General features: G+C 41.6%; 1 protein-coding gene across 4 annotated transcripts; it reads left to right on the top strand.

Annotated features, from left to right (window-relative positions):
- The first annotated feature begins 23 nt into the window (after positions 1 to 23).
- LOC125902187 (homer protein homolog 3) lies at positions 24 to 25,754 on the top strand. Of its 4 annotated transcripts, none has more exons than XM_049598356.1 (10): positions 24 to 683; positions 861 to 909; positions 7,127 to 7,295; positions 11,655 to 11,786; positions 11,934 to 12,038; positions 13,190 to 13,323; positions 16,683 to 16,839; positions 22,844 to 22,951; positions 23,072 to 23,152; positions 24,187 to 25,754. In XM_049598356.1, exons 2-10 carry the CDS (start codon positions 887 to 889, stop codon positions 24,370 to 24,372), a joined length of 1,095 nt encoding a protein of 364 aa, XP_049454313.1. In that variant the 5' UTR covers positions 24 to 683; positions 861 to 886; the 3' UTR covers positions 24,373 to 25,754. The 4 variants fall into 4 exon arrangements, with proteins under 4 accessions (XP_049454313.1, XP_049454315.1, XP_049454314.1 ...); XM_049598358.1 differs by having other exon boundaries at positions 13,211 to 13,323; XM_049598357.1 differs by having other exon boundaries at positions 7,127 to 7,283.
- Positions 25,755 to 26,609: the final 855 nt, after the last annotated feature.

Below are 26,609 nucleotides of genomic sequence, written 5' to 3' on the forward strand. Positions count from 1 at the left end.
GTACTTGTCGTAAATGGGCTGTAGTATGACTCTTACTAAGTCTTTTTAGGTCAGGACTTACCCTTCGGGACTATATTTCATTAAGCCTTGAAACTGGCAGCAATGAGCAGACCTATAAGATCCACTTTGCAGTATGCACACATGCAGGCTCATTGGCTGCAGGCAAGTTGACACAGTTTCCCTGCCTCACTGCCTCATGCAGCTGTAGCGGCTGCTCGGAGCCTGTAGAGCCAGCAGGTGGTACTCTACCGTCGGCTGTGTCCGACTGTTGAATGCGTGCAGCCGGCTGGATGAAGAGCTGAGAACTAGAGAGCGGAGCAGAGACCACCGGGACGAGGTCAGGGAGAGAAAAAGCAAAGCTGCTGCTGCTGCTGCTTCAGCGGAGGATGGACACACACCGGAGCGCGGTCACTTCAGTCACCGAGGTCAGCAGCTCTGCCTCCGCCGCCGGGTTGTGACTCTCCGGTGCTCCGCAGAGGTGATCGCTGGACGCCGGTGGCCGGGATAGGACAGACACTTTGCAGGCTGCAGCAGTCTGTGTGCAGCGCCTTGCAGTGAAACCTCCCCCCCTGGAGAATAAAGCATCTGGTAGCGGAAAGAAAGAGGAGACTGGGACAGCGACAGCAGCGCGGAATTAATGTGAGATACAACACAGGCTCACCGAGGGCTTACACCGACATGGGGTGAGTGTGGCTGGGTTGCACGCAGCTTTAATTAGGCTTCACATGCAATTTGAGAGCAAAGAGTTTGTTGTTAAATCTGCGGATCCAGCTCAAAAAAAGAAAAAAATCTGCTTACATTAGGACAGAGAACAAGTAGTACTAGAACTACTGCTCCAACTCTGTCTCCTCTTTTTGTAGAAAAGAAGTCACAGTCACCTTTTAAGATGTATCCTCACCACAGAGAAAGGTAAGTGAACATTTAACAACTTGTGACATGACATTTAATTCTTGTACTTGTGCCCTTACAATGCCAACCACTCCACAAAAACCTTAAATTAAAAAAAAAAGATAATTTAAAATGATCATAATACTTAAACACATTTAGGAAACTTTTCACATGAAGGATTTTTCTGTGTGCACATGTGGAGCAATCTTGTGGCGTCTCTCCCCTCATTTCAGACTTGATAGATCTGTTAAATTAAGTCCATCATCTCCTGTAATGTTTTTTCTGTGTTGCCCCAGAGTCTTCATATTATTTGATCCACAATTCACAGCAATGACTCTGCTTAGGATGCTTATATTGCAGTTGTAACTAAGAAAAGACAGACGAGCGATTGCAAAGAGCATCACAGCGGAGTGAGGTGGCTCAAACTTCTGCCTGATTTGTTAAATATGTGTACTAACAAGTATGTGAGTATTAATCCGCAGTAGGACAGCTGTGAACTGCCACAGATTGTTGTGTTGTCAGATATCGGTGCACTGCTTTATTTAGATGGATTATTTAAAGATTATTTAGTTGCACTTCCTTTCTTCACGCACAACCGAAACTGGAGCGTTATTGGTGCTGAATGAAAGTAGCAACGTTGCATTCATGTAGAGATCTGTCTTCCTGATGTTTAACATCTGCGTATAAAAGATTTAGATGGATCGGATCAGATCAGAAACCCAGTAAAGCAGATTGTGATGGATACGTTAGATTGTGGTCGGAATTAGTGGAGTTGTTCGTCATGAGGTGCAGCACCAACCCCCATGTAATCACTACCAAGCTTTGTTATGCTTACAGACCTCCATTAAACCCTACAGGCCACATCCATCTGCTGAGGATGAAGGTCGAGTGGCTGAACATCCTTGAGAAGTGTGAGGGCAGTTAACAGAGAAACATAAGCACACACACTGTTCTTTTACGCCACCAGAGTGTGTCTCAACAGCAATTTTCTCACACAGGAAGGAACAAGTATTGACAGATACACACACACTTGCAGCCAAGCATCCTCTGTCCAAACATGACTGTGTTACATCTAACTCCACCATAGGGAGTTACAGGTTTTGATTCCTGTTCAGGAGGTGAGGCTGAACATGTTACATCACATGTTTCATGTTAAGTAGCAGAACACATGCACTAAACCTGAGGCAAGGTCAAACTGGCAGTGATGGAATAACTTTACAAACTTTACAACGTGTGGAGTGTGGAGCCTCTCTCCACTGCCCTCTGGGACCATGTGACTGAAGTCATGAGTGGATTACTGAACGAGCCTACAGGGCACAGGCCCAGGGGCCCCCCTGGCCTTCACCTGCAAAATGTCACTGAAATTAACATGTACTGACCAGGGGTAGACACAAAATGACAAAAAATATGCAAAATGTTGTCAAATTAACATGTACTGACCAGGGGTAGACATAAAATGACTACAAAGTGTCAGAAAAGACCAAAAAAGACACAGAATGATCCCATAGAGACAAAAAATGATCCAAAAGAGACACAAAATGACCTCAGAGACACAAAATGATTTCAAAGAGACACAAAATGATCCCATAGAGACACAAAATTATCTCAAAGAGACACAAAATGATCCCATGGAGACACAAAATTATCTCAAAGAGACACGAAATGATCCCATGAAGACACAAAATTATCTCAAAGAGACACGAAATGATCCCACGGAGACACAAAATTATCTCAAAGAGACACAAAATGATCCCATAGAGACACAATATGATCTCAAAGAGACACAAAAGGATGCAATGGAGACACAAAATGACTTCAAAGAGACACGAAATGACCTCAAAGAGACACAAAATGATCCCATAGAGACACAATATGATCTCAAAGAGACACAAAAGGATGCAATGGAGACACAAAATGACTACAAAGAGACACGAAATGACCTCAAAGAGACACAAAATGACCTCAAAGAGACACAAAGTGACCTCAGAGACACAAAATGATCCCAAAGAGACACAAAAAGATCCCATAGAGACACAAAATTATCTCAAAGAGACACAAAATGACCTCAGAGACATAAAATGATCATATAGAGACACAAAATGACCTCAGAGACACAAAATGACTACAAGGTGACATAAAAAGACCACAGACACAAAAAGACAACAAAGGAGTTGGAGTTTTCATGGAGTTTTAAAGATGAGGACACTGCTGAATTGCATTATGGGAACTGTAGCATCCTGTATATTTGAAGCTTTATACCTTCATATCAGGGAGAATAAATCAAGATCTCTCGACCACTGCTGCTTCAAATTTCATCATTTTTATTTTAATCTGCTGCCCAAGTTGCCCCAACTTTATGTGAGTGCAAAGGAGTGCCCCTTTAAAATAGTTAAGGCGGCTTTAGGTTGCACTGCTTCCCTGTTTCTTCTCATATGACAATTAAATCTATGTCAATAGAAAGCCAGAGGACAACTCTTACTCCCAGCGTCTTCAGATCAGCGTTTCAGTGGTTGCAGCAGGAGATCCACCGACAACAGGGAGGATTACTGCAAGATGAGAAGGAGAATCATAGGGTGGGTTATTATCAGACTTGGTCAGCCATCAAAGTGCCGACGACATTCATATCAACACCTTCACAGCCAGTCCTTGAAACACGGTGTATGTACAGGTCCATGTAATGTTTCTTTTTATCATGTTCTCTCACGCTGAGAAGCACACAGAGAAGCCATTACTGGATTTGTGTGTCACTAATGGGGTCAGATATAAATGTACAATGACTGGCCAAAATAATACAGTTCTACTGGGAACAGCAGCCGCGGCAGCTTACAATACTAGAAAGAAGAAGTAGTGTCCTGGATTTTATCATTTTAAGTTTTAGCTTCTATTAGGCAACATTTTTGATGAGATGCAAAGATAAGATTGATGATTCTTGAGTCTGATCAGTGTCGGCACTGTCTGAAAAAACATAAGCATTGGGTTAAAAGTCTGTCTGCCATTAATTAAAGACACTTCAGAGAGAAGATGTTTACAGTCCTCAGTCCTGTATGTCTGGAGCTCACTGTGTGCCATGTTTGTTAAGATGGGATGGACTGTCAGTTCAGTCTTTGTTCGGACTCCGCATCTGCATTTATCTGTGACCTTGTCAGTGATTTCTGCTGTAGCAAGTTATTCAAGTTGTTAGCAGTGCGGCCCTGAGTGTCAATCAACTGTTCTGTTTGGGGGTCAGTCCTTTGTTACTAGGGTCCTACGTTCCCCAGACTTATATGGCACATACTGTACAGGAACATGACAAAGTGTCCTATGTTCCCAAGGTCCCGTATTTCCTAGCTCTATGTATCACGTAATGGGAACCAGACAAAGATGTTCTCCACCTCTGCAGCCACTTAAAATGACACAAGCTAGAGTTAAGTTAGAGGACTGTAATCATGACTAATAGTTACTCTTTTTGCATGGAGAACAACTCCCAAACATATTTCAGCCCTAAATTTAAGATAATATAAGTTAGTCAACCAATAATTAACCAATTAAATGAGAGGAAGAAAAGCAAAATGAAAAAAGGAAGGTAAAAAACATTGTAGGGTCAGGAAATCGGCAGCAGTTGAAAATTGCCATTTTCAAACAGGTTAAGATTAAGGAAGAGGACGAGGGTCGGGTTAGTTTATTTCACCCATTCTTGAGAATTGAGACAAATAATGTCCTACCAAAAAAAAAAGCCTTAAAATTCTAACTTATTGATTGATTGACACTAACTTATCAACACACTAATTCTGTTTTTAGGGTGAAATGTTATTCTTAAAAGTTTTTTTTCTATGAAATAAATATGAATTATAAAATATTTTTATCTACTTCCATTTTTTTTAAGTTTGAACTTGCCCCATGTCAGAAAACACCCTTTTCCAGACAAGAACTTCAAACAGTTAAAAAATGTGTTAAAAGCCTTAAAAACCAAAATCAAAAATGGTGTTAAAATGTACTGCTATAATCAACTTTTTTTTATAAATATATTTTTTGTGACGATATTGGCCCTTTAAAGATGTGTCCTGTCAACTCTGTCAATTCTTACAAAAACCTTATTTAAGGCATAAAAGGGGTCAGCTATATCTCAAGGACTCCTGTCTCACTTCCTGGTTTCCAAAAAGGTGAGAATGTTGCTGTGCTGGTAAGCTTTTCATTTTTTTGATAAATTCTTTAGATACTGTTGCTATCAAGTGTGTCTCAACCATAACAAGTGAACTCCGTCACCCCTCTTAATCCAAACTAAATCATAATTATGGTTTATAAATGAGTATTTCGATTAGCATTAAGAAAACTCTTAGCAACTTTGAAAAATGAAATGGCTGCTCACTACAACTGCTATGAAATTAATAAATAAATAAACCTTTTGTCAACTCTGTAAGACATCAGCTCCATCAGATCTTACCACTGACATCGATCTTGTATTCTATTCAAAACATAAAAAATCACTGGGTAGTTTGGCTCATTACGAGGTTTAATAGGCAAAACTTTGACCTTTCAAAATATATTTTCACAGCCAAATTGAGGAGTAAAAATTTAGATTAAACTTAGGTTTTGAACCAGTTCTCTAGAATGGGTGATTGATGAAATATTTTAACTTGGAAAAAGGTCAAGTTTGACTCAAACGCAATAGAAGAGTTAATGTGTGAAAACATAATTGAATTTGGGAACACAGATACAATCCCGCCACTTGCTGCAGATTGAAACAACTCAACAACTGTGTAAAGGACTGCCATTAAAAATTTAGCACACATGCTCATGGTCCTCAGAGGATATATCCTGTTGACTTTGGCAATCCCCTGACTTTGCCTTTAGCGCTACCATGAGGTCAAGATTTTAATACTCTGGTTTAATCTAATCCCATCAGCCTTGGCTGTACTGTGTTAAATTCTAATTAGCAAATGTTTGCATGTCACCACGCCCAAAGTAAGATGGTGAACATGGTAAACATTATCCCTGGTATAAATCAACATGTGAGCATTGTCATTGTGAGCAGGTTTGCATGCTGACGTTAGCATTTACCACAAAGCCCTGCTGTGCCAAAGGGCAGCCTCACAGGGTCGATGGCATGACTGTTGACTCTTGTTTTGTCTTGTTTTTGTCTTAGCATTGGTTTAAATTGGAATTTCTAACGAGCAGGAAACAAACTAACAGACTGATAGCCTACACTGTGACTTCAGTGAGTTTCAGAGTGAAATTTGGTTAAATATTTAGACTGATGCATAATTTTTACTATTATATTTTTTTCATACGCACACTGCTTTATTATAAAAGTCAGAATCAGAAATACTTTATCGATTCCCTGAGGGACTTTTGTCAAGTTATAGTTGGTCTTATATATACACATAAAGAAATTATGAGGAAAATAAGATTCAAAAACATGTGCATAATGCTACAGTATATAAAAAAGAAATATGTGTGTCATACTACAATATATAAGCACATTGTAAATATTAAAAATGCAGGGAAATTAGGTCTTTAAGTGTATTAAATATAAATGCAAAGTGTGGGAATACACAGTGCTGTAAAGGGACTGACTGGACACCAACTGAAGAGGAACAAGGGAGCCGTAAAGAAAGAGAGACCTTAAGCAGTCTTGCTATTCATACCACATGACTGTGGCTAAACCACCTCCCAACACTAGGGACTTTGTTGCTTTGATATATTTACCTCGTATCCAGGATACATCTCTGCAAATACTGGCAGGAGCAGAGCAGAGGGTGGAGGGTGAACGGCTCGGGAGAGGGTTCACAGCGTTTTAGTCAACATCATTTGCCAGCTAAGTCACAGCCCTGTATGGCGAATGACGCAGGAGAAAGTGTGGGAGAAAGCCAAAGGATGATTCCAGCATCTGTCCCTGGATGGCAAAGAGACAGATGGAGATGTACCATTAGGAAAATAATGAAGGATTTCCTTTTTAAACAAAAGAGAAGCACCATTTGGACAGAGTTGCATCATGATGGGGTTTAATGGAGGATGTAAATGTGTTGGTGCTCAAATCATAAGCAGAAACACACTCTAAATGATGCAAAAAGCTTTTTGTGTTAGGATTTAAAAATTCTTTACTTCCTGCTCTTCACACAAAGTTAACTACATCATAATCCTTTACTCCTAAACCATTGTTGTTAAACCTGAAGTCTGTGAAAGGGTTTGTTCTTTAACATTTCCTTATTCAGAAGCAATTTTCCCATCATCATCATCATCCCTGTGCTTCCTCCTCCAGGGAGCAGCCGATCTTCAGCGCCCGGGCCCATGTTTTCCAGATCGACCCCGCCACCAAGAGGAACTGGATCCCCGCCAGCAAACATGCTGTCACCGTGTCCTTCTTCTATGATGCCAACCGTAACGTCTACCGCATCATCAGCGTGGGTGGGACCAAGGTGAGGAAAATGGTAATAATGATGATAATTTGGACAGTAGAGTAAGTCACAAAGTCAACATAAAAACTACACTACAATGCATAGATGGATTACTGAATGGGCCTACCAGGCACAGGCCCAGGAGCATGAGGTGTCAGGGGGCCTCCTGACCTTCACCTGCAAAATGTCTCTCGAATTAACATGCACTGACCAGGAGGAGACTCAAAATGACCACAAGAAGACACAAACTAACCATAAAGAGATGCAAAGGAGCAGCAAAGAGAGACAAAATAACTACAAAACGGGCAAAACAACCACAAAGAGATGCAAAGGACCTACATAGAGACAAAAAAAATAACTACAAAAACAAGCAAAAAAGCCATAAAGGGATCAAAAAATGGCAGAAAAAGGACATAAAATGACCAGAAAGAGATGCGAAGGAACTGCAATGAGGCACAGAATAATTACTAAAACGGGCAAAACCCCCCAGAAAGAGATGAAAAATGACCTGAAAAAGGACATAAAACGACCACAAAGAGACACAAAAAGACAACAAAGAGATGCGAAGGAACTCCAGAGACACAAAGTAATTACAAAAACAGGCAAAAAAGCCAGAAAGAGATGAAAAATTATCTGAAAAAGGACATAAAATGACCACAAAGAGACACAGAAAGACAACAAACTGATGCAAAGGACACAAAGAGACACAAAATAATTACAAAAACAGGCAAAAAAGCCAGAAAGAGACAAAAAATGACAGAAAAAATGACAGAAAATGACCGCAAAGAGACAAAAAACACAATGAAGTCTGTGTTTTGCACCGGTGTCGGAGAGGTGGTGGGGCCTTTTGCATATCTGTATCAAAGGGCCCTATTGTCTCATAATCTGCCCCTGCAAAAATTACATAATGTATGAAAAACACAACATATAGTTCCAGTGGATTTAATATCCAGAGCTAAACTGTGAACCATGCATCTTTGATAATTAAAACACCCGGTTTCTGAAGGCTTTTCTTAAAGTAGTGTTTTTCTGCTTGATTGCAGTGAGGACGGTGGCCTTGGCAACAAAAGAGGCTATTCAATATCTGTAACAAAAGCAGCCTCACATTAATGTTCCTCTTCACCAGCCGTCCTCCTGCCAGAAAATCTGTAAGGTTAAGAAATAGAGAGTGAACAAAACCACAGTGGGTGTCAACAAATCAGCAGCCAGAGCGTCTTCCTCGCAGGCCTGTGGATTTAGATTATGAGGAAGAGGCCACATCAATCGCTGGGGAGGTGGAGGAGGGGGTGGTCTATCTGATCTCTTCTTAGCACCTCTGGTCTGACCCACATTTCTGCCTCCCAGAAGGCTGTGCGGGGTGGCAGTTGGTCGTTCAGCAGCCCAATCCTGCCAGGACTGGTGTCTAGCTCCACGGTAATCTTCACTGCTGTCGCCACCGTCCAACATGTTATGTCAAACATGTCAGCGCAGAAACGGAGACCGTGGAGTTCATGTAATCATTTGTTGGAGGGGAGAGAAGGACGAAAAAGCTCCCTCCTAAGCTGCCATTGCCCTGCAATTCTGGGATTTTAAATCAGGTCCATTATTGTAAGGCTGGAGATGACGTAAAAAGGTTTATAAATAGGTCCGCTCTAATAATTTTTTTTCATGTGCTCAGTCTGAGAGAGGTGGCTTCAGCCACTTCTCTCAGACTGAGGTGATGAACCTGGTGGATGTGCTGCGTTTGTTTCTTCTCTTTGACAGTAAATGTGATTTAAATTGGTCTCTGCTCTGAATGTACTTTGAACAATAAGAGTGTGTGACATGGCAGAGCTGTGGTGTTTGTATTGTGTTCAAAACACAGACTGTATATTAAATTGGACAATGCTACTCCACTTTGAAGCTAAAATATCCCGCATACAGCCACTGCTTTCTTGTGCTGGTGACATCATTTGGTGCCAGAGTCTGCACAGCAGCAATCACAGCAGTATTTAGATTCCACCCATTCAGCTATCCAGTGAATTGTGAGCAGCGCCAGTGATCCAGAGCGCACCAATGGGTGCACACAGCTGTCAATCGTCGTCACAAACTCCCTTTTTTGGCATCAAGTAGCTAGTTAAAAACCAACCTTACCAGAAAAGTGAAGACTTGAATATACAGCAGTGTGATAAGAACTACCTAAAATGACAGGAAAATGTATTTGGCGTGCACTTAAATCTTTTAGTTTCGTTTGAAAATAGGTGATTGTCAGGAATCCCAGAGGAACATTAATGCTTCACCAGTGAGTCACAATGAGCAAACATGTCAAATATGAAGTGTTGACAAGGTTCATGGAGGTTTTGTGTCCAAATAATGACACAAAATTACTGATGAAACTGCTACGAAATGAATAATTTAGCTTTAACAACAGCTTTTGTCATTTACTGCTGCAGAATCCAAAAGGAGAAATCCACCATTTTAAAAATGTTAATGTTCATTCAAAATTATTTCTATATTTACAATACAGCAACATTTTTAGGTAACTAAATCAGGTATTTTGACGGAAAGATATAAATTGTAACTTTTCTGCATTAAAATGTCAAAAACTACTGAACCAATGTTATATATTATATATTTCTATGACTTGTGTACTTACAATATCCCAATTTTTTCCAACAATGTGCCTCTTACCTGTAAACCCAGAGAAATTTGTAATCTCAATCAAGGACACAGTCCACGTCATTTGGTTGCCATTGCCTGTCAATGGCGTTATATCCCCTTTGCGTGTGTGTTAGGTTTGTGCTTGCCTGAACGAAACTATCATTAATTGACCTTTTACCCAGTTTTAAACCACGTTTTTACAAAACACTTTGTAGATCTTGGTCATTTTTAATTATATGTTTAAATTGTATGAAGTCAAGCGTAAGCAGACGCTGCTGTTCCAAACAGCATCAGAGAAGCACTGATTTTTAACATGTAACTCCTTTATTCAGTATTTTTACCGGCTTGAATCTCCTGCCCCATCTGTTTTGGAGAGGAAGAGACCTCTGTGGATACTCTGCTCCCGCTTAAAACCTCCTCAACAATGAACACTGAGGAAATCCTAACCGGGAGAAACTGACTGCAAGGACGGCATTTCTCCGTCTTTTATTAGTATTTTGACTGAGAGATCCCCCCCGGAAAATATATTCTTTTTATATCCTTTTGTATCTTAAAGTGGAATAAAAGTAGGCATAGGGAGAGTAAAGGGGCACTTCATCAATGCTACGTTTTCGACACATCTAAAGGAGCTGTGTCAAGTCTGGGAAAATAACCCTCATGGTGATGTCACAGACTCTTAAAATGTATTACAAACTGGGGCTGTGGAGTTTGACAGATGTTAGCATGTAGGGGGCAGGTTGACTGATATCAGACAGAACTGTCAACTTGTTTAACTGTTTCCATCTTCAGTCAACTCCAACTTAGTGGAGTGGGTGGATTGAAAGTTCTGGACCCAGGCAAGGAGGCAGACAGAGTCTAACAAGATGCTGTCACTTGAAAAGTCTGCAATCTAATGTGTCTGGAGTTTTACTCAGACTAAGGGGTACGGAAGTTCAACACTAAACTACTGGAGTAAACTTTAAATTAAAAATGCCACGCCAAATTTGCACCCATCATCATTCTTTTGGCTTGTGTACCTTACTTAAGGGTCTAGAATCACAATGCAAAGTATAGGCAGGGCCTAGCCTGAGTGTCAGACTGAAGCTCCCAGAACCTTCAGTCTGACATCGTTTCCATTGAAGGCGATTTACAAGGGGGAGGGAATTTGATTTTTTCCCTAACCAATCAGTAGAGATCAACAACTCACCCAGAATCTGACGTCATTAGTATCCATGCCTCAGGGGTGCAGAAAACAAGCCAGCATTGCCTGTTTAAAATGTCTCCATCGTCGTGCACGCCCAGCTGCATCGCCGTTAAATCCAGTTTAGCAGCTTCCTTAATTTGGTCCTCCATTAACGCGAGTAGCGGCGAAATACTTCAATAGCATCGTTAATGTGGTCTGTAGGATCTGTAGCGGTCGCCATTGTTGCTATCCTCACCAGTTACCCACCGGCGTACAGCTTGACATCAGTGTGGCGCTGATTGGCTAATCGCTAGACCCCCGGCGTTCATTGGTCCGTCCATCGTTTGGACGAGATAAATCGCATATTCATTGAAGTATGCCAGACCAGTAATGCAAGCCTACTCAGTTGAGTGGGCGGGGTCTATGGTCTGGAACCAGGCTAGGCAGGGCCTGAAGTAATGCAAGTTAAGATAAGGAAGGTAATACAAATACCTCAACTAATACCAATTAATAGTTTCAAGTGATTTGTTTAATCTAGATTCCTGAATCTGCTGCTGAACTACAGACCCTTCCTGAAGGGACGATCATCTTTGTTTCCTCTGCATTTGCAGGCAATCATCAACTGCACCGTCACACCCAGCATGACATTTACCAAGACGTCCCAGAAGTTCGGTCAGTGGGCAGACAGCAGGGCCAACACTGTGTACGGTCTTGGTTTTGCCACAGAGCAGCAGCTGCATCAGGTAAACGGAGGTCAAAGCGCTGATAAATACTTCAGGAAATCTTCTTTATTCATCAAAACCTCTCAATCATTGTACATTTGTGGAGGTTAATGAGTGCTGCATTATTAATGTTTAATTACCTGAAACAGTCTGTCCTCCTTTGAAAAGTTCTCCGAGAAGTTCAAGGAGGTGAAAGATGCAGCTCGTCTGGCTCGAGAGAAGTCGCAGGATAAAGAACTGGCCAACACGGCACTCAGCATCGCTGCTCCTCAGGTGAGGAAAAAAAAACGTGAACGTGAAAGTAGAGCAAGCCTCTGCAGGTATCAGACAGAAAGTGTAGACGTGAGAACAGTGTCATGATCCACAGAAGCATCCAGTGATGCACTGTGGGCATTTTTAGGAGTGTGTGTGAGCACAGGCCAAGGTTAGATGGATGCACCTGTGTTACTTTGCAGCAGTTCAACTACTAGACGCTGTTATTAAATCAAAGGATGGATAGAGAGGGAGAAAAGGAGGCAGAGGAAAGATGAGCTGGGTCACTTGTCTCGGAGGGAAGAGAAAGTGAGGAAAACTAGGGCGATGGTAAAATTATCCCGTGCCACTCAGCGGTGCGCCACATCCACTGCCACTGAGAAGCCTCTGATTCAAAGAGTGTAATGATGAAACTGTAGTCAGCTCAGGGCTTTTTTGATCAATAGAGAATAATTACCCATCAGTTACATCTGCTTGGTCATGAGGAACATGCCCGTTTCCTTTTAATTCCACGGCTGAACAGATTCCAAGTGATGTCTCTCGCTCCACGTCTTTATCGATTTAATGAATACGTTGGAGAAGGTCCAGACAGTTGCCAACCGCGTCAATTAATAGTGCTTGATTCTTGCTAAGTAGCACCGCGCTGCATTACTGCTAACGGTTGTGATATTGATGGAAAGGTGATTATGTGTGGGGAGCTTTGTGATGACATGTTTCTCTGTCTGTTCTTTCCACCTGATGGATTTCCTCCATAGTTCTCACAGGTGAGTCTGTCATTGTTGTAGTATTATTATATGTGTGCAAATTGCCTTTTTGTCTGTCCCTGAATCTATTTCAACCTGCAGTGTTGGGCTGATAGCTCTTATTTTATCAGACCAAAACAAGCACCACAATAGGTTCAGTTCTCATCACCATGAGTCCATCAGAGAGAGGGAGAAAAGAACTTCTGCTACATAACTTAACTTCATTTCTATGTTTTTTTTTTCTTAAATTAAACATTGAGCAGTCTTTATTGGACTTTAATGCAAATGAGATTTTTAAGCTTTGACAGTAAATTCATGATAGACGCAGCCCCTCTCTCGTCTATGAATAACCCATTTGCTGTTGAGATGCAGCGTGTTGTGTCGCTGTGTGCGTTATCAGGAGAGTCCATTTACTGATGTGTTTCTCAGGACCTCTCGGATGAACTCCAGTCTCCACCGGTGATGTGTGTGAACGGGCCCGAGGACAAGCTGTTCCGCAGCCAGAGCGCGGACATCACCCTGTCTTCTGAGAAGGAGCGCATTAAAAAGATGCTCTCTGAGGGGTAACTGAGTTATACACACCCACCAAAACACACACACATCAGCAGATTGGAAACTGAGGAGGTGAACTCCTCTTCTCTGAGTCTAATCTCACTTTCTGTCCAAACACGTTAAGGGACAGTTCACCCCAAAATAAAAAATACATATTCTTCCTCTTACCCATAGTGCTGTTCATCAGTCTATGCTGTTGTGGTGTGAGGTGCTGGAGATATCAGCCGTAGATATGTCTGCCTTCTCTCTGGTATAACGGAACTAGATGGCACTCAGCTTGTGGTGCTCAAAGCGACAAAAGTATACAATAATGTCTCTTTCCAGAAACCATGATCCACTTACTCAAGATAATCCACAGACCTTGTTGTGAGCAGTTTCATTCAGGAACTATTTTCTTTCTACAGAACTACACCCAACAGCTGTATCATTGCATAGAAGGAAGTGTGCATCGACATATGAACAAGAGGCTCGCACTTGTGACAGTGCGAGATGTGAACATTAATAGCGTTCTCCTTGGCTGAGCTCTAATGTTAGCTAGCTCAGTGGTGCGAGGTGAGCTAGCAGTAGATGCATGCTTCCTTCTGTGCTGTGATTTGGTTGGTGGGTAAGGTTTGGTAGAAAGAAAATAGTTCCTACACGAAACTGCTCACAACAAGGTCTGTGGATTATCTTGAGTAACTGGGTCATGATTTCTGGAAAGAGACATTGCTGTTGAGTTTTTCAAATGTACTTTGTTGTCACTTTGAGCAACACAAGCCGAGTGCCATCTAGATTTAGTACCATCATATTGGAGAGAAGGCAGACCGATAGGCTATTCAAAAGGCAGGCCAATATCTCCAAAACTCGACAAATCACCCACCCACAGTGTTTCCAAGTGGTATTATTGTTGTCGCTGCCGCAACGACAACGTGACTGCTTTTGTTGTTTTGTTTTTTCAGAGCCAAGCAACTACCACAGTTTCCACCTTTACTTTATTTGTTTCACCGTCCGCCATTTCCATTACAGGGGATAGAAACTGCAAATAACTTCCACTGATTCTCTTCGGTAACTGGGATAGCTACCAATAGCAACCTCTGAAAACAAAAGCATTTTCCTCTTCCTGTTTAGTTGCGCAATGGTTGATGCACTTCCTTTGCGTCATACAATGAGCCTTAATTTCCCTGATCATACCCGGTGGCAGACAGAATTACAGAGTGAAAGTGACGCTTATTGGGAACCAGACTGAACGCAGATAGTGTCATTCTATAGCCATTACATTGTGCAGTCAAAATGTACTTCATAATCATAAGTTGAAGCAAAAAATGTGTCTATTTCCACTTTAAAGTCTGTGATAATTATCGCTTTGTAGAATGCTTGTTTTGTGTAGACATTAAGAATTTGATTTCAATTCAGTGTTTATGTGTCTACTCGTCCTTTAAAAATCTTGATTTTAGGCTCTCAGTTTCACTGTTCATCTACTCTGCTGCACACAAAGTTCAAACTTGGTTTGAAACAAGATGAAAAACTCAAAGTTATCGCTCACTTTATCAAGTGCTCTCAAACGTGAAGAGAGCTAAGATTGACAGTTTATCATTGACCATGGAGATACAGTAGTTAAACAAAAAGGCACAAGGTCTGTTTTCTAAAAAAATTCTGTAGCTTTCAGCCACAGCTCATGGCCTTCATTGGTGGAGTGGAGTTGTTAGTTATCACGTGACCTTTGTATGGAATTTCAGTCACATGGTAACAGGTGATAACTATCTGAGCAATGTTGCTTAAAGCTTCCGGAAATGTTCAGTAAATGGAGCTCTTTTTATAGTGAGAAATAAGCTTATTCACTTTCTTGCCCACAGTTGGATGAGGAGATTGATACACTCTCAGTAAAACAGGCCTCCTCCTAGATTATGTATGCACTTACATGCTATGATAAATAATATGCATGATTCTATGAATTACATAAGAGACATGAAGCTATTACATGTTAACAGTTTCAATCAATTTTGGTTCAGTCTACAGAAAAGATCAGTCAGATTCTCTCTCCATCCTCGATCCATCGCCTTTGTTCGGAGCCTCTTCATCTTGAAAGCTTGAGGTTGTCCCATGGCAACAGTTTACCATGGCAACCATTAAGGAGCCACTTTCTGGTGTAATAATTGGACCATAGGATTTAAAAGCATTGTGGGTGGCTCACACCGACTGAATGAAGAGATGCTTGCAAGCCTTATTTGATGTTGTGTATGAGTCAACACCTCAACAATGGCCCCTTCACTTCCTAGAAGACCTAAATTAAATGACGTCAAACTGTAATTAACCTTGGAAATGAAAACCATGTCAGTGAACCCTGAAAAAGGTAATGGATTACCTGCTCAACTGTAATCAATAGTATTAATTAAATGAAATATGTGGCGACCTCATGCAGTCGAGCTGATGATCGAATCAGTGTGTCCAAACTCATTTGTTTTCCAAACTGCAGTGTAAATACAAGCAGCATCACAGGGATGATTAATCTGTTTGTTCGGCTGTTTATTGGTATAAAATTGCTAATTACTACTAGCAATAAATCTAAGCTAACCATCTACCGACTGTAGCTTAACACTTAACATATAGACGTGTGTGTATACATTGAATGTATCACGTATTGGGACTAAATACATTTTAAATTCAGTCCCAAGTAATAGTCAGCTTAAAGCCAAACAGATGATGACACTTTATGTTCAGAAGATTTGATCTGCAGCCAAAGTCAGTGTGATAGTATCACTAAAAGAGAAAAAAAATTAAACTACACAAAAGACTTTACAACCGCCTCGGTCAATGACGACTATTTTCTGCTTCTTTGTTCCCTGGTGCTTCCAAAGTAAATTAAACTTTTAAAAAACATGTCAGCACTCTAATTTCCTGGGGAGAAAGAAAGTAGCCTTTCAGTGTCACATTCATTCTTTTGATGAAAATGACTTTTAGATTTTCAACTCTCCAGGATTAGAGGATCACTGTGGGAACAGTTTGGCCTTGTTGTTTGCACTCAGGGCATTTTAATGAGTGTATCTTTGCTTTGTTGTAAGACCTGTGAAATGACCTTCAGTTGAGGCAGTAAGTGTGCTGCTGCAGGCTGCTGTCCTTACAGAGTTCTTAATGCTGTTACAGTAGCTTGTTGCTTGTGTTAACCAGGCCAGCAGTTTTTCATCATGTTCCAAACTCTTTGCAGCAGTAAAATCTGGGTTGTTACTACACAGCCATAGTATCCAGTAAACATAGACATTAGAGTGTTGGCTTCAAAGATGTAGAATAATTATGTTCAGTATAAGCCATAGCATCATAACGCTTTTATTTACTGTGTTTTATGTGTCATGTGATGTGTATCACTGGTTCACAGTTTTGCATTTGTGTTGTTCAGGTCGATCTGTGAGATGAACCTGGAGGCCGAGCTCTTCACTCTGCAGGACAGCAACACCAAACTGGTGGCAGCTTTGCATGAGGCTAATGCTAATGTGGAGCAGTGGAAGAAACAGCTGGCAGCGTATCAGGAGGAGACAGACAGGCTCAGAGAGCAGGTGAGACGCTACTGGCTTCAGTCTGACACTCAGGTACAGAGGGCACTTTGAAGATGCTCTGTCTGAGGGTGCTTACCATGAACACTGAATTAGCCATTATCAAGATATTAATTCTAAAGCAAAACTCAAGTCTGTGTCAATCACAGTGAGTTAAAAGCACAGTTCAACCCAAAATCTAAAATACACAGTTTTCCTCTTACCTGTAGTGCTATTTATCAGTCTGGATTGTTTTGGTGTGAGTTGCTGAGTGTTGGCTATATCAGCCGTAGAGATGTCTGCCTTCTCTCCAATATAATGGAACTACATTAGCCTGGCCAGACACAAATCTAGAAAGATTTTGAGTCTGGCCCTCACCGATACATCCTTCCTACCCAAGGGGCGGCACTAACTGAGGTATTTCAAATGCCGCAGCACGCAGTTGGAAAGCACGATGGCCAATCAGAGCAAAAAAACAAGGTGACGTATTCATTGCACTAAGCCCTATTTGTTTGCTGAACAGTGGGGCTAACTGATATATTATGCTTTTGCCGTATCCCATCGGCAAAACGGCAAAAACGTCCTTCCTGGGAACGAAGGCTTCTAGGGCAGTCTTCTGTTCCTCGCTCAAGGAAAAAGATAAGTGTAGTTGGCTTAGCGTTTCTTCCAAAGCTAAACTGAATGGACGCGGTGGTTCGGCAGCTGCCATCTTGGCGGTTTACTTTTCGACTCCTACGGCGCAGCGCTGTCCTCACCATGTTGCGCCTGCCCAGAGCCCACCTCTGTCGGATAGACTGATCTGATTGGTCCGATTGGCGATTCAGCGGGCTCTGCTCGTCGGGGCCAGATTCCCGTGCAGTGCAAATTCGAATTTGCTAGGGGCGGGGCATCTGGATTTCCATGTTAGAACTACATGGCACTCAGCTTGTGGTGCTCAGTGCACCAAAAAATGTTTGTGAAAGCAGCAATGTCTCTCTCCAGAAATGATGATACTCAAGATAACCCACAGACCTTGTTGTGAGCAGTTTCATGTAGGAACTATTTTCTTTCTACTGAACTACACCCACCAACCATATCACCGCACAGAAGGAAGCGTGCATCTACTCATGGATGAGAGGATTGTGCCTGTGACGGTGCAAGATATAAACATTAATGGCGTCCTCGTCTTCAAGCTATAACGTTAGCTAACTCACTGGTGTTAGGGGAGCTAGCAGAAGATGCACACTTCCTTCTGCATGGTTTGACCGTTGGCGAGTATAGTTTGATACAGTTAAGCGGCACTTACCTCGGCACTACAGGTAAGAGGCAAAATATGTAATCTTGATTTTGGGTTGAACTGTCCCTTTAACTTACACAGCTCCATGTCAGCCATCTCCAAACTAAGTAGCAAACAACAGCCATAAACTTACTCTGAACAATATACTTTAATGTTCTAAAGCAGTGGTTCCCAACTGGTCCAGCCATGGGGCCCAGATTTCTTCTTAGTCATCAGTTCAAGGTTCACACAGTTTAATTTATTCAGCGTCATCCTTGCATTTGGCCATGTTGTCGAGCTAGTTTTCCATCTCTGTTAAGTAGCTATCTGATATTCATCCACTCTACAGCAGGAAACTGCACTTCAGAATAAAAGCGCTGTTGGAAATTCACTGTACTTCAAAATAATGTGTTTTTACAAACTTGACACATTTGTGAGTCACTTGTGGTCCATTCAGAATGGACCCACGACCCATTTTAGACCACAACCCACCAGTTGGGAACCACTGTTCCAAAGCCTTCATTAGCAGGTTTAGAAGTACATTCTCTCAGGTTGTACTTCAGGAGTGTGGAGATAAAGATTTTCGCTGCCTTCCTCCTCATACACTCCAACTTCTAAATTTAAAAGTAATTCAATTTATCTTGTCACATATTAAATTAGCTTTACTCAAGAAAAAAATACACGGATGTTTAATCTTAAGTGTCATTTTTAGAAACTCAGGAACCTAAAAGGTGCCTGGGTATCATACGTATCATGTAAAATTCAATGTGAAGATTATATCAACATTTATCATCTTCAGGTGAACAGGAAAGAGAAGAATTTCCTTTTTTTAATGCAGAGAAAGTGTTGGGTCTACGTTTTTTTTAAACAGTATGTTGTTTCTCTTTAAAGTTACACTATGCAGGATTGTCAGTTACTGTCTGTAAACACGCTCGCCAACAAAAGTGGAGGTAAAAGCTAACTCCAGATTGACTCTTGTTTGGCATTTCGCCTCACTACATACATGCTGCTTATGGTTTAGCAGCTGGTCGCTACCTTTTTATAAAGCCCCGACCTCACCTGAGCATACTGAGGCCACATGGGCATAGATGTCCCGGACAGCAAAAATAAGATAAAAAAAAATACAGGCAGAGGACAGAGTCTCGGTAGAAAAACTACAGACTACTGACTGTGTTAACAGCTATACATAATTAAAGTTTAAGACTCAAGTCGTCCGAGCACTTGCTGTGATAGCCTGGTGACTTGTCCAGGAAGTACCCTGCCGCTCATCCAGTGCACGCTGGAAAGGATAAGCAGTTTATATGAATGGATGGATGGATTAACTGTTACATGAAAAGCTTTGTGGGAAAGTTGACCTCAAACTCTACAGCTACATATTTCATGTATTATAGAGAGCTCTTAATAGTGTTTCTGAGCAGAGGTGAGTGTTGAAACCATGGTCTGTGTAAAAAAAAGTGGGTGATGTCACCCATTCAGCATTTCAGCTGTCGCCATCTTGGATTTTTGGGGCCAGAAGTGACCATATTTGGAGGAGAGTTTGGAGCTGTGGAGGAGTGAGGGGTGGATCTGACTCTCAGACTGTCACTCAAGCAGCCCTGTGCTTAAATATTAAACTTTAAGCCTTAATAAAATATAAATTGAAGAGTTATATAAAGATTCACCCACGTAAAATTGTCATGAATGTTGAGATTAGCTACAGACACTAAAACCATTTTTGTACCAGGCTGGAAACGTGTTAATTTCTGTTTTAATGCTGGGTGTTTTAACATGGGGCTCTATGGGAGTGTTTGGAGCCAGCCTCCAGTGGCCATTTAAGGAACTGCAGTTTTTGGCACCTCACGTGTTGGCTTCATTTTCAGCCCCGGAGGTTGCGGCTTGGTTGAAACAGATTTGTTCAAAGATGAAAGACCGCTAGTTAATGAAAAGTTAAATCAGGCCAAAAACCCTCCATGCATTAGAGTCAAACACTGAAAAGTAGTTGTTCTCTCTTGTGGCTTCATGTGCAGCCAAGTCCTTATTCATTCTGTTGTAACCTGCAGGGCAGAAGCTGATGGTTAAGGTCACACCTAATTATCAATGCTCGAGCTGTGAAGCTCTGCAGGAGGAGCAGTCACTCAGATTATTGGTGAAGTAAAGCCTCACTCAAACAAGGCTGGCGGGACTCTGTCACTCTGTTGCTCTCAGTAACACTGAGTCGCACGTCTTTCTCTGCTGAGAGAGGTCGTGCTTTTTTTTATTGGCTTCATTTCCTCAGTTTGAAAGCACTTGTTCAGCAAAATATAAAAAGGACAAGTTAGTCAGGCTGGCAACACACTTCATCATTCTTTGACATGACTTGCGCTGCAGGCGTTTTCCCTCCAACGCTTTAATCAAGGTGTTCCCTGCCGGTTGAACCGGTTCACCATGCACACGTTAATGTAGCATTTCACCACAAGGGAATTCGGTCTCAACACCCTGAGCCTCAAGAGAGTTTCACACATGAATTACCTCGTAGGTTCCAGTGAACGCAGATGCCTGTGCCCTCCCTCTCCTCGCTTATCAATAAAAGGTATTTTCACATTTGCTGGTAGCTGATTCCACTGGGAGCGACCTCGCCTCAGGCTGACAATTACAAACCTCTCTGATTCAATGCTTTAATACCTTGATCCTTTTCCATTATAGCCCAGCTTTACAGTATCGATCACTGCTCTTTAATTCTGCCCCACACGCCTGGTATTTCAAACACCGTTTTGGTCCACATCAACAAACTAATTCATACAAGTGAGAACTCTGTCTCCTTTGGACCAAGCTCGTTCCCTCTATCTGAGGAAGGGGACCAGGTGGCTGAAAATGGTTCACGTCTCTGGGGTGGTGTGGGAGGGAGAGGGGTTTGTAGGACAGCAATATCCTACTTTCAATGCCCCAGTTAGGAAAAAATGAAAAATCACCAGAGGGAGCTGGCATCCACTCAGTTCTCGCTATTTTTTTTTTTCTCCTTCTACCGCTCCTTTTCGTCTCAACCATACATGGTTTAAAATAATCCAGCCTGTCTCTTTCAGACAGGGGGGCATTTTTAGAGGTTGTGCTTCTGCTTTTTTTCTGATTCATAAAGCCAAGATGACGAAGCAGCCAGGATTTCACTGCTGCGTACCTGATAATGACATGACTCACTCATCTGCCTGTTGATCAGTCTTGTTAAAGTTGTAGCGTGTTTTAACTTGTAGATAAAGGGAAGAAAAAAAGTCATGATGTGCAGATAAAATTGAAAGCATAGATCCACACAAAAGAACATCAGACAGATAGTCTGTAAAAAACAGGTTCCTTCTCACACTCCTGCTTTTAATGGCATTTGCTAGAATCAGTCAGTCAGAGCCGAGGGGTCTCTAACGCTGCTGTCAGTCATGTTAATCACTGCTTATAAGCTGCGTTCACAGTCAAACTATCAAACAAGGCAGCACTGATCAAATCTTAATCAAGATTATATTTACTGCATTGCCTGTTTCTCACCTCAAATGTTTTCAGGAACTTATTTAGTACTGTTTAGCTGTGAAATGAGACAGCTTCGTCTGGCTGGTGCTTTGTTTTGGTTTGACTGTTTTCAACGTGGCGGCATGGTCACAAACCTCATTTCGCAGCACAAAATTATGTTTCTGATCGCTGTTTGATCAGCACTGCCTAGTTTGACAGTTTTAGAGCACAAGCAGTAACTGACATGATTGATAGCTGCTTACTTTGAAAATGACCTTAGATTGGCCAAAGTCTCCGGTCACGGCCTAGATTTTCTAAAACCAAGTGGAGGTACAGAAGTTGAGTGTTCTCTCAAACCACTTGAATTGACCCTTCGCTAAATCCCGCCCCAGGAGGCAGACTGGCCCATCGTAACGTGGCATCGGGCCAGCTCAGACCAGGGCCCAACAACAACACAGCTGTGCTCCATTGACTCTAATGCAATCGTTTCAGATTTCCTTCATTTTCAGGCTGGTTTTGTGGATTTGGAGCTAAATGTTGTGCCTGGGACACGTCGTGTATTAATGATACTCGTTACCTGGAGAGGTTGGAAAAAGATACACGTTTCTTCCCTGTTCCAAAACCAAAATCAAACCTTGAAAAGTGTAGGGTTAGCTAGCTACTGAAGATATAGCCTACTGAATGTATACACATGCATGAAGGGAAGTGGGGAAACTTTACTGATATTCAACCAGCTGTGTGTCATTGCATTGTGCACAGATGAATGTTGTTTGACTTCCCCCGGAGATCCCAGAAGTCCGGGTACTGGCAGCGGCACTAGAAGCCAAACAACGTTCATCTGCACACACTGTGATGCCACACAGCTGGTTCAATATCAGCAAAGTTTCCCTTTATATTCATTGTCTTGTGTGGCGATCAGCAGTGATGTGGTGGTTCACTTTTACACTGTGATCTGTAGCCTATAGTTCGGCTTTAGCTTCTAACTATCTTTGTCTTTTTAACCTGTTGTTGCTGCTGAGTCAGTTTGACATCCTGGATATATCCTTCAAACACAGACTGTAGACCCCTCTGTCTGCTTCTCTCTGGAATCACTCTTTCATTTTTCCAAAAATATGTTAATATTTCTTCAGGAGCAGCTTGTCGGACCATCACAAAGAAGTGGGGCTTAGCGAAAGGTCAATAACAATATGCTCTCAATATTTAAGAATACTGAATGCCAAGGTTTTTGTGTGAAGCTATGTCCCACATGTTGAACGTGATTTAATGTAGTGTGTGTGTGTGTGTGTGTGTGTGTGTGTGTGTGTGTGTGTATGTGTGTGTATTAAGGTGGCTGAGTTAGAAGCCCATGGAGGCCACGGCCCCAGTGACATGCTGAAGGATGAGCTGACCCAGTCCCTGGAGGAGCTGGAGGCCCTGCTGAAGGCCAAAGATGAGGTTGGTGTTCTTTGTTCCACTTTCATCTCAGCTAGGGTCAGAGGCCGGAAGCTGCAGGGTTCATCACAGGTGTTAATGATGAAAGATTCAGCTGCTGAAAAGCCTTCAAATCTTTTCCAGGAAATCCACATTTTGCAAAATAAGAAAGCCGAGTACCACGAGATGGAACACGACAGAGATGAGGCCATTCACAGATTACGGGTAGGAGGGAGATTACAGCAATGTGGTATGCTTTTATAATTTATGTAGTGGTTTGCAAGGTTTGAGCTGTGCCTTTGCACTGTCCTTTGTTTGTCTTCTTCTCTGTTGTGGTGAAAGCATAGTGCAGCAAGAGAGGACCTGCACAGAGAGAACAAAAAGAGAATCAGACTAGTGTCTGGATTTTAAATGCTTCTGTTTAATACATTACAGGACGACACAGACAGTGGGAAAATGTGCAAAATGCAAACGTTCCAGTCCATGTTGAACTTTCCTCGGTGCAAAATGAGGCATGTATGATGAGTCACCGTGTATGCAGCTCACTCTACAGGTGCACCTAGTCCATCATATAGAGCCTGTGTGTTTGTAATGAGTTGGCCTGCTGGCAGCTGGCTTCATGTGTGTTCAATCACATCCTAAATGAGGTGCATCTTTAGAGTAGCTCACATATAGGGTGACTCATCACGCATGCTTCATTTTGCACTGTGGAAAGTCCAATAACACTCTTTGCACTGACTATGCTTACATGCACACTGATATTCCAGTATTATTTCAAATATATATTCTTATGTGATACAGGTCGTATAAACAGCGTATTCTCTTTGTAGTGTTTGAATGTAGCATTTTCTGATCGACGTGGCATATTTGCCGGCAGTAGCTGAAATTTAGGAGCATTCCTAGGACGTGTATACAGCACATTCAGAAGACAGCCCCGTTTCCACCAAGCACTTTCAGTATGGTACCTTTGGAACCAACAGTAACCCTTCAGACATGGTACCTAGACCCTCGCGTTTCCACTGCAAACAAACCCCGCCCACTCCTAAATGTGGGCGGGGTTGTTGTCACTCACTGCTCCGTCCAGCACTCACTGTAAGTCTGCACCTTGTTTATCATCCACAAAACAAGGCTGCAATAAGGGCAAAAACCAGAACATTTTGTGCATGTTAATGTAGTCACTGTTTGTACAGCCCTGTGATGTTTTAAATAGTAGCATTTAATTAAAAGTTAAACTGACAACAGCCTCTTCTTATCTGCAGGAGACAGAGATGCGCAACGTAGAGCTGGAGCGTCGCATCCAGAACACAGAGCAGAACCTGAGCAACTCTCTGGAGGAGCGGGATCGCATGGACTCTGAGATCCAGAGGGCCATCGAAATTCTGGACATCAAGATCTTTGACCTTAATGACCTTCGCCAGAGCCTGGTGAAACTCATCGACAAATAAAAAGGTGAAAACCCAACCCGACAGAGAAAGAGATGTGACAGGGTTAAATTTGACGTGGCCGATGCAGCGGGGGGGAGCAAACAAAACAAGATGGAGCTGGTCCACGTCCTCTTCAAGCACAAGAACCACCTTGGCTGCAGGGAGGTCGCTCCGTGTCTGTGTTGCGGCTGCGGTGGCTGTGCTGTACTCAACAACATACTGCAGGTGTTGGCCTACGCAGCAGCATGTAGTACATGGTTTCGCTTGTCCAATCTAATGTAAACGCTTCGTGTTGCTTTCAAGGGTAACATTCAATGCAATAAACCAACTTTAAGGTAAGTGCTTAACACTGCTAGACACTTAATATTGAGAACTGGTGCTTGTAGTTTTTCATAACTTTTGTACACAAAACGGCGATGCAGTGTCAATATGAATAAGAGGCCTTGTTTGTTTTTTGTTTTTCAACTTGCAGATGATATTTAAACATCTTAACGAGTCCATGAAGTGAATGCAGATTAAGAAAAATGCACACAGCAAGATTGCTTTTAAGAGATCTGCGTATTTAACAGCCTGCATACAACATAATTATTCCTAAATTAACAGTTAAGGTCTTGTAGTTGCCCGTTCATACAGTAGCAGCTGTGTAAAGTCAAGGACAAACTGGTTGTAGTCCTTCCCCACTGGAATGAGCAAAGACATGTTCAAGGTCAGTAGAAAAATAAGCTAATTGTGTTTTATATTCTGGTAAGGCATGGACACACAACTTAAACACTAGATCTGAATACAGACACCAACAGAGCAGACTCATTTGCAGCTTGTCTATTATCACAACTTCATTTAAGCTCGTAAGAAACCTTTAAATCTAAGATATGTGACAGTAACCTGCAAAGCACATTTTAGATAAGATATATCAAGTAATTACATTTAGGCTTAATAAGTATTTTCCACATGATATAAATCAGTAATGCAGTTATTAAGTGAACACAGGAAGTCATCAGTTAGTATTACAGATAAGTTTAACTGGTCGTCCCGTGCATCATCTCTTAACAAACCACCGACTTAGGAGCTTATTTATGATATTTACGACGCATTTGAGAAAATTAAAGAGTGATTTTCTGCCTTCTGTCATTTCTCAGCACGTTACCTTTAGCTGTGGACGGTGTGCCACGCGCCTTCAGAGTGTGGCTGAACTGTACAAAGAGTGAATTTATTTAAAAACATAGAATGTCTTTTATCACACAGACTGAATTGTTTAACATGATGCTGTGTCTGCATTATTTTTTCAAGCCTTATTGTTCTATTCTGTTCATCCAAGGACAGTTGGTGGTAATCATGCCAGCTCTGTGTGTCAAACTGTGAGCTGTTGTCATGGCGGTTTGGAAATAAAAGCAAAGAATACAGTAGTTTTAATGTACTTCTTTCTTGTGTTGACAGTTACCTGTGGGCCATCTGGTTTATTTCTACCATTGCATTAATCCAACAGGGTGTCTACAGGTATCAGAAACTTACATTTAATGGTTTTTAAGACCTTTTCAAGATGATTTTTAACATCAGATTTTTAGACAAATCATATTTTTCTGATTCAATCATTGCAGGTAGGTGTGAAGGTAAGTAGTATATATAGTCATAGGTTTCATGTAGGAATATGGTTATTAGAGTGCAATAGGTTAATCTATATTTGTTAATCTATATTTTGTCAACAGGTAAGTAAAAGTATGAAGTAAAATGACACTATTCGGTTCAGTGGTAGAACAGAAGAGCTTGACTCATTTTGACAGGAAGAAATTAAAAGTTGGATAAATAAACTTAAATAAATGTCTGTGCCACTTAAAACCTCAGATTTAAGTTTGAGGCTATTTTATTGACTTTTAAGGGATAATATTTAAATAATTGAATTCACAACATTTTGACTTTTGTTGATTGATTGAATTGATTTATATTGCCTTTACCTTCAGGCTGCAAAATCCAAATTTAAAAGCCAAATTATTGAGTTTGTTTGTCACTTTTTTGGTCATGCTCTACAGGTATTGTCATGGAAACATGAGATAGCTAAGACAATCAAGTTTGTGACCACAGTATTGCAGGTTTGATCCCCGAACCTGCGGGAAAAACGTGGGTGGGGAGAGTGAAACTGCGGTGCTTCCACTGAGGTGCCCCCGTGCAAGGCCCCCACCTCTGACTACTCCAGTGACAAATGCTATGTGGCTGACAGATCAGACTGGTTGTACTGGGTTGCTTCAAGTGTGAATGAGCGCAAG

This window comes from Epinephelus fuscoguttatus, linkage group LG15 (genome assembly GCF_011397635.1).
Source record: "Epinephelus fuscoguttatus linkage group LG15, E.fuscoguttatus.final_Chr_v1".
NCBI classification, from domain to species: Eukaryota; Metazoa; Chordata; class Actinopteri; order Perciformes; family Serranidae; genus Epinephelus; species Epinephelus fuscoguttatus.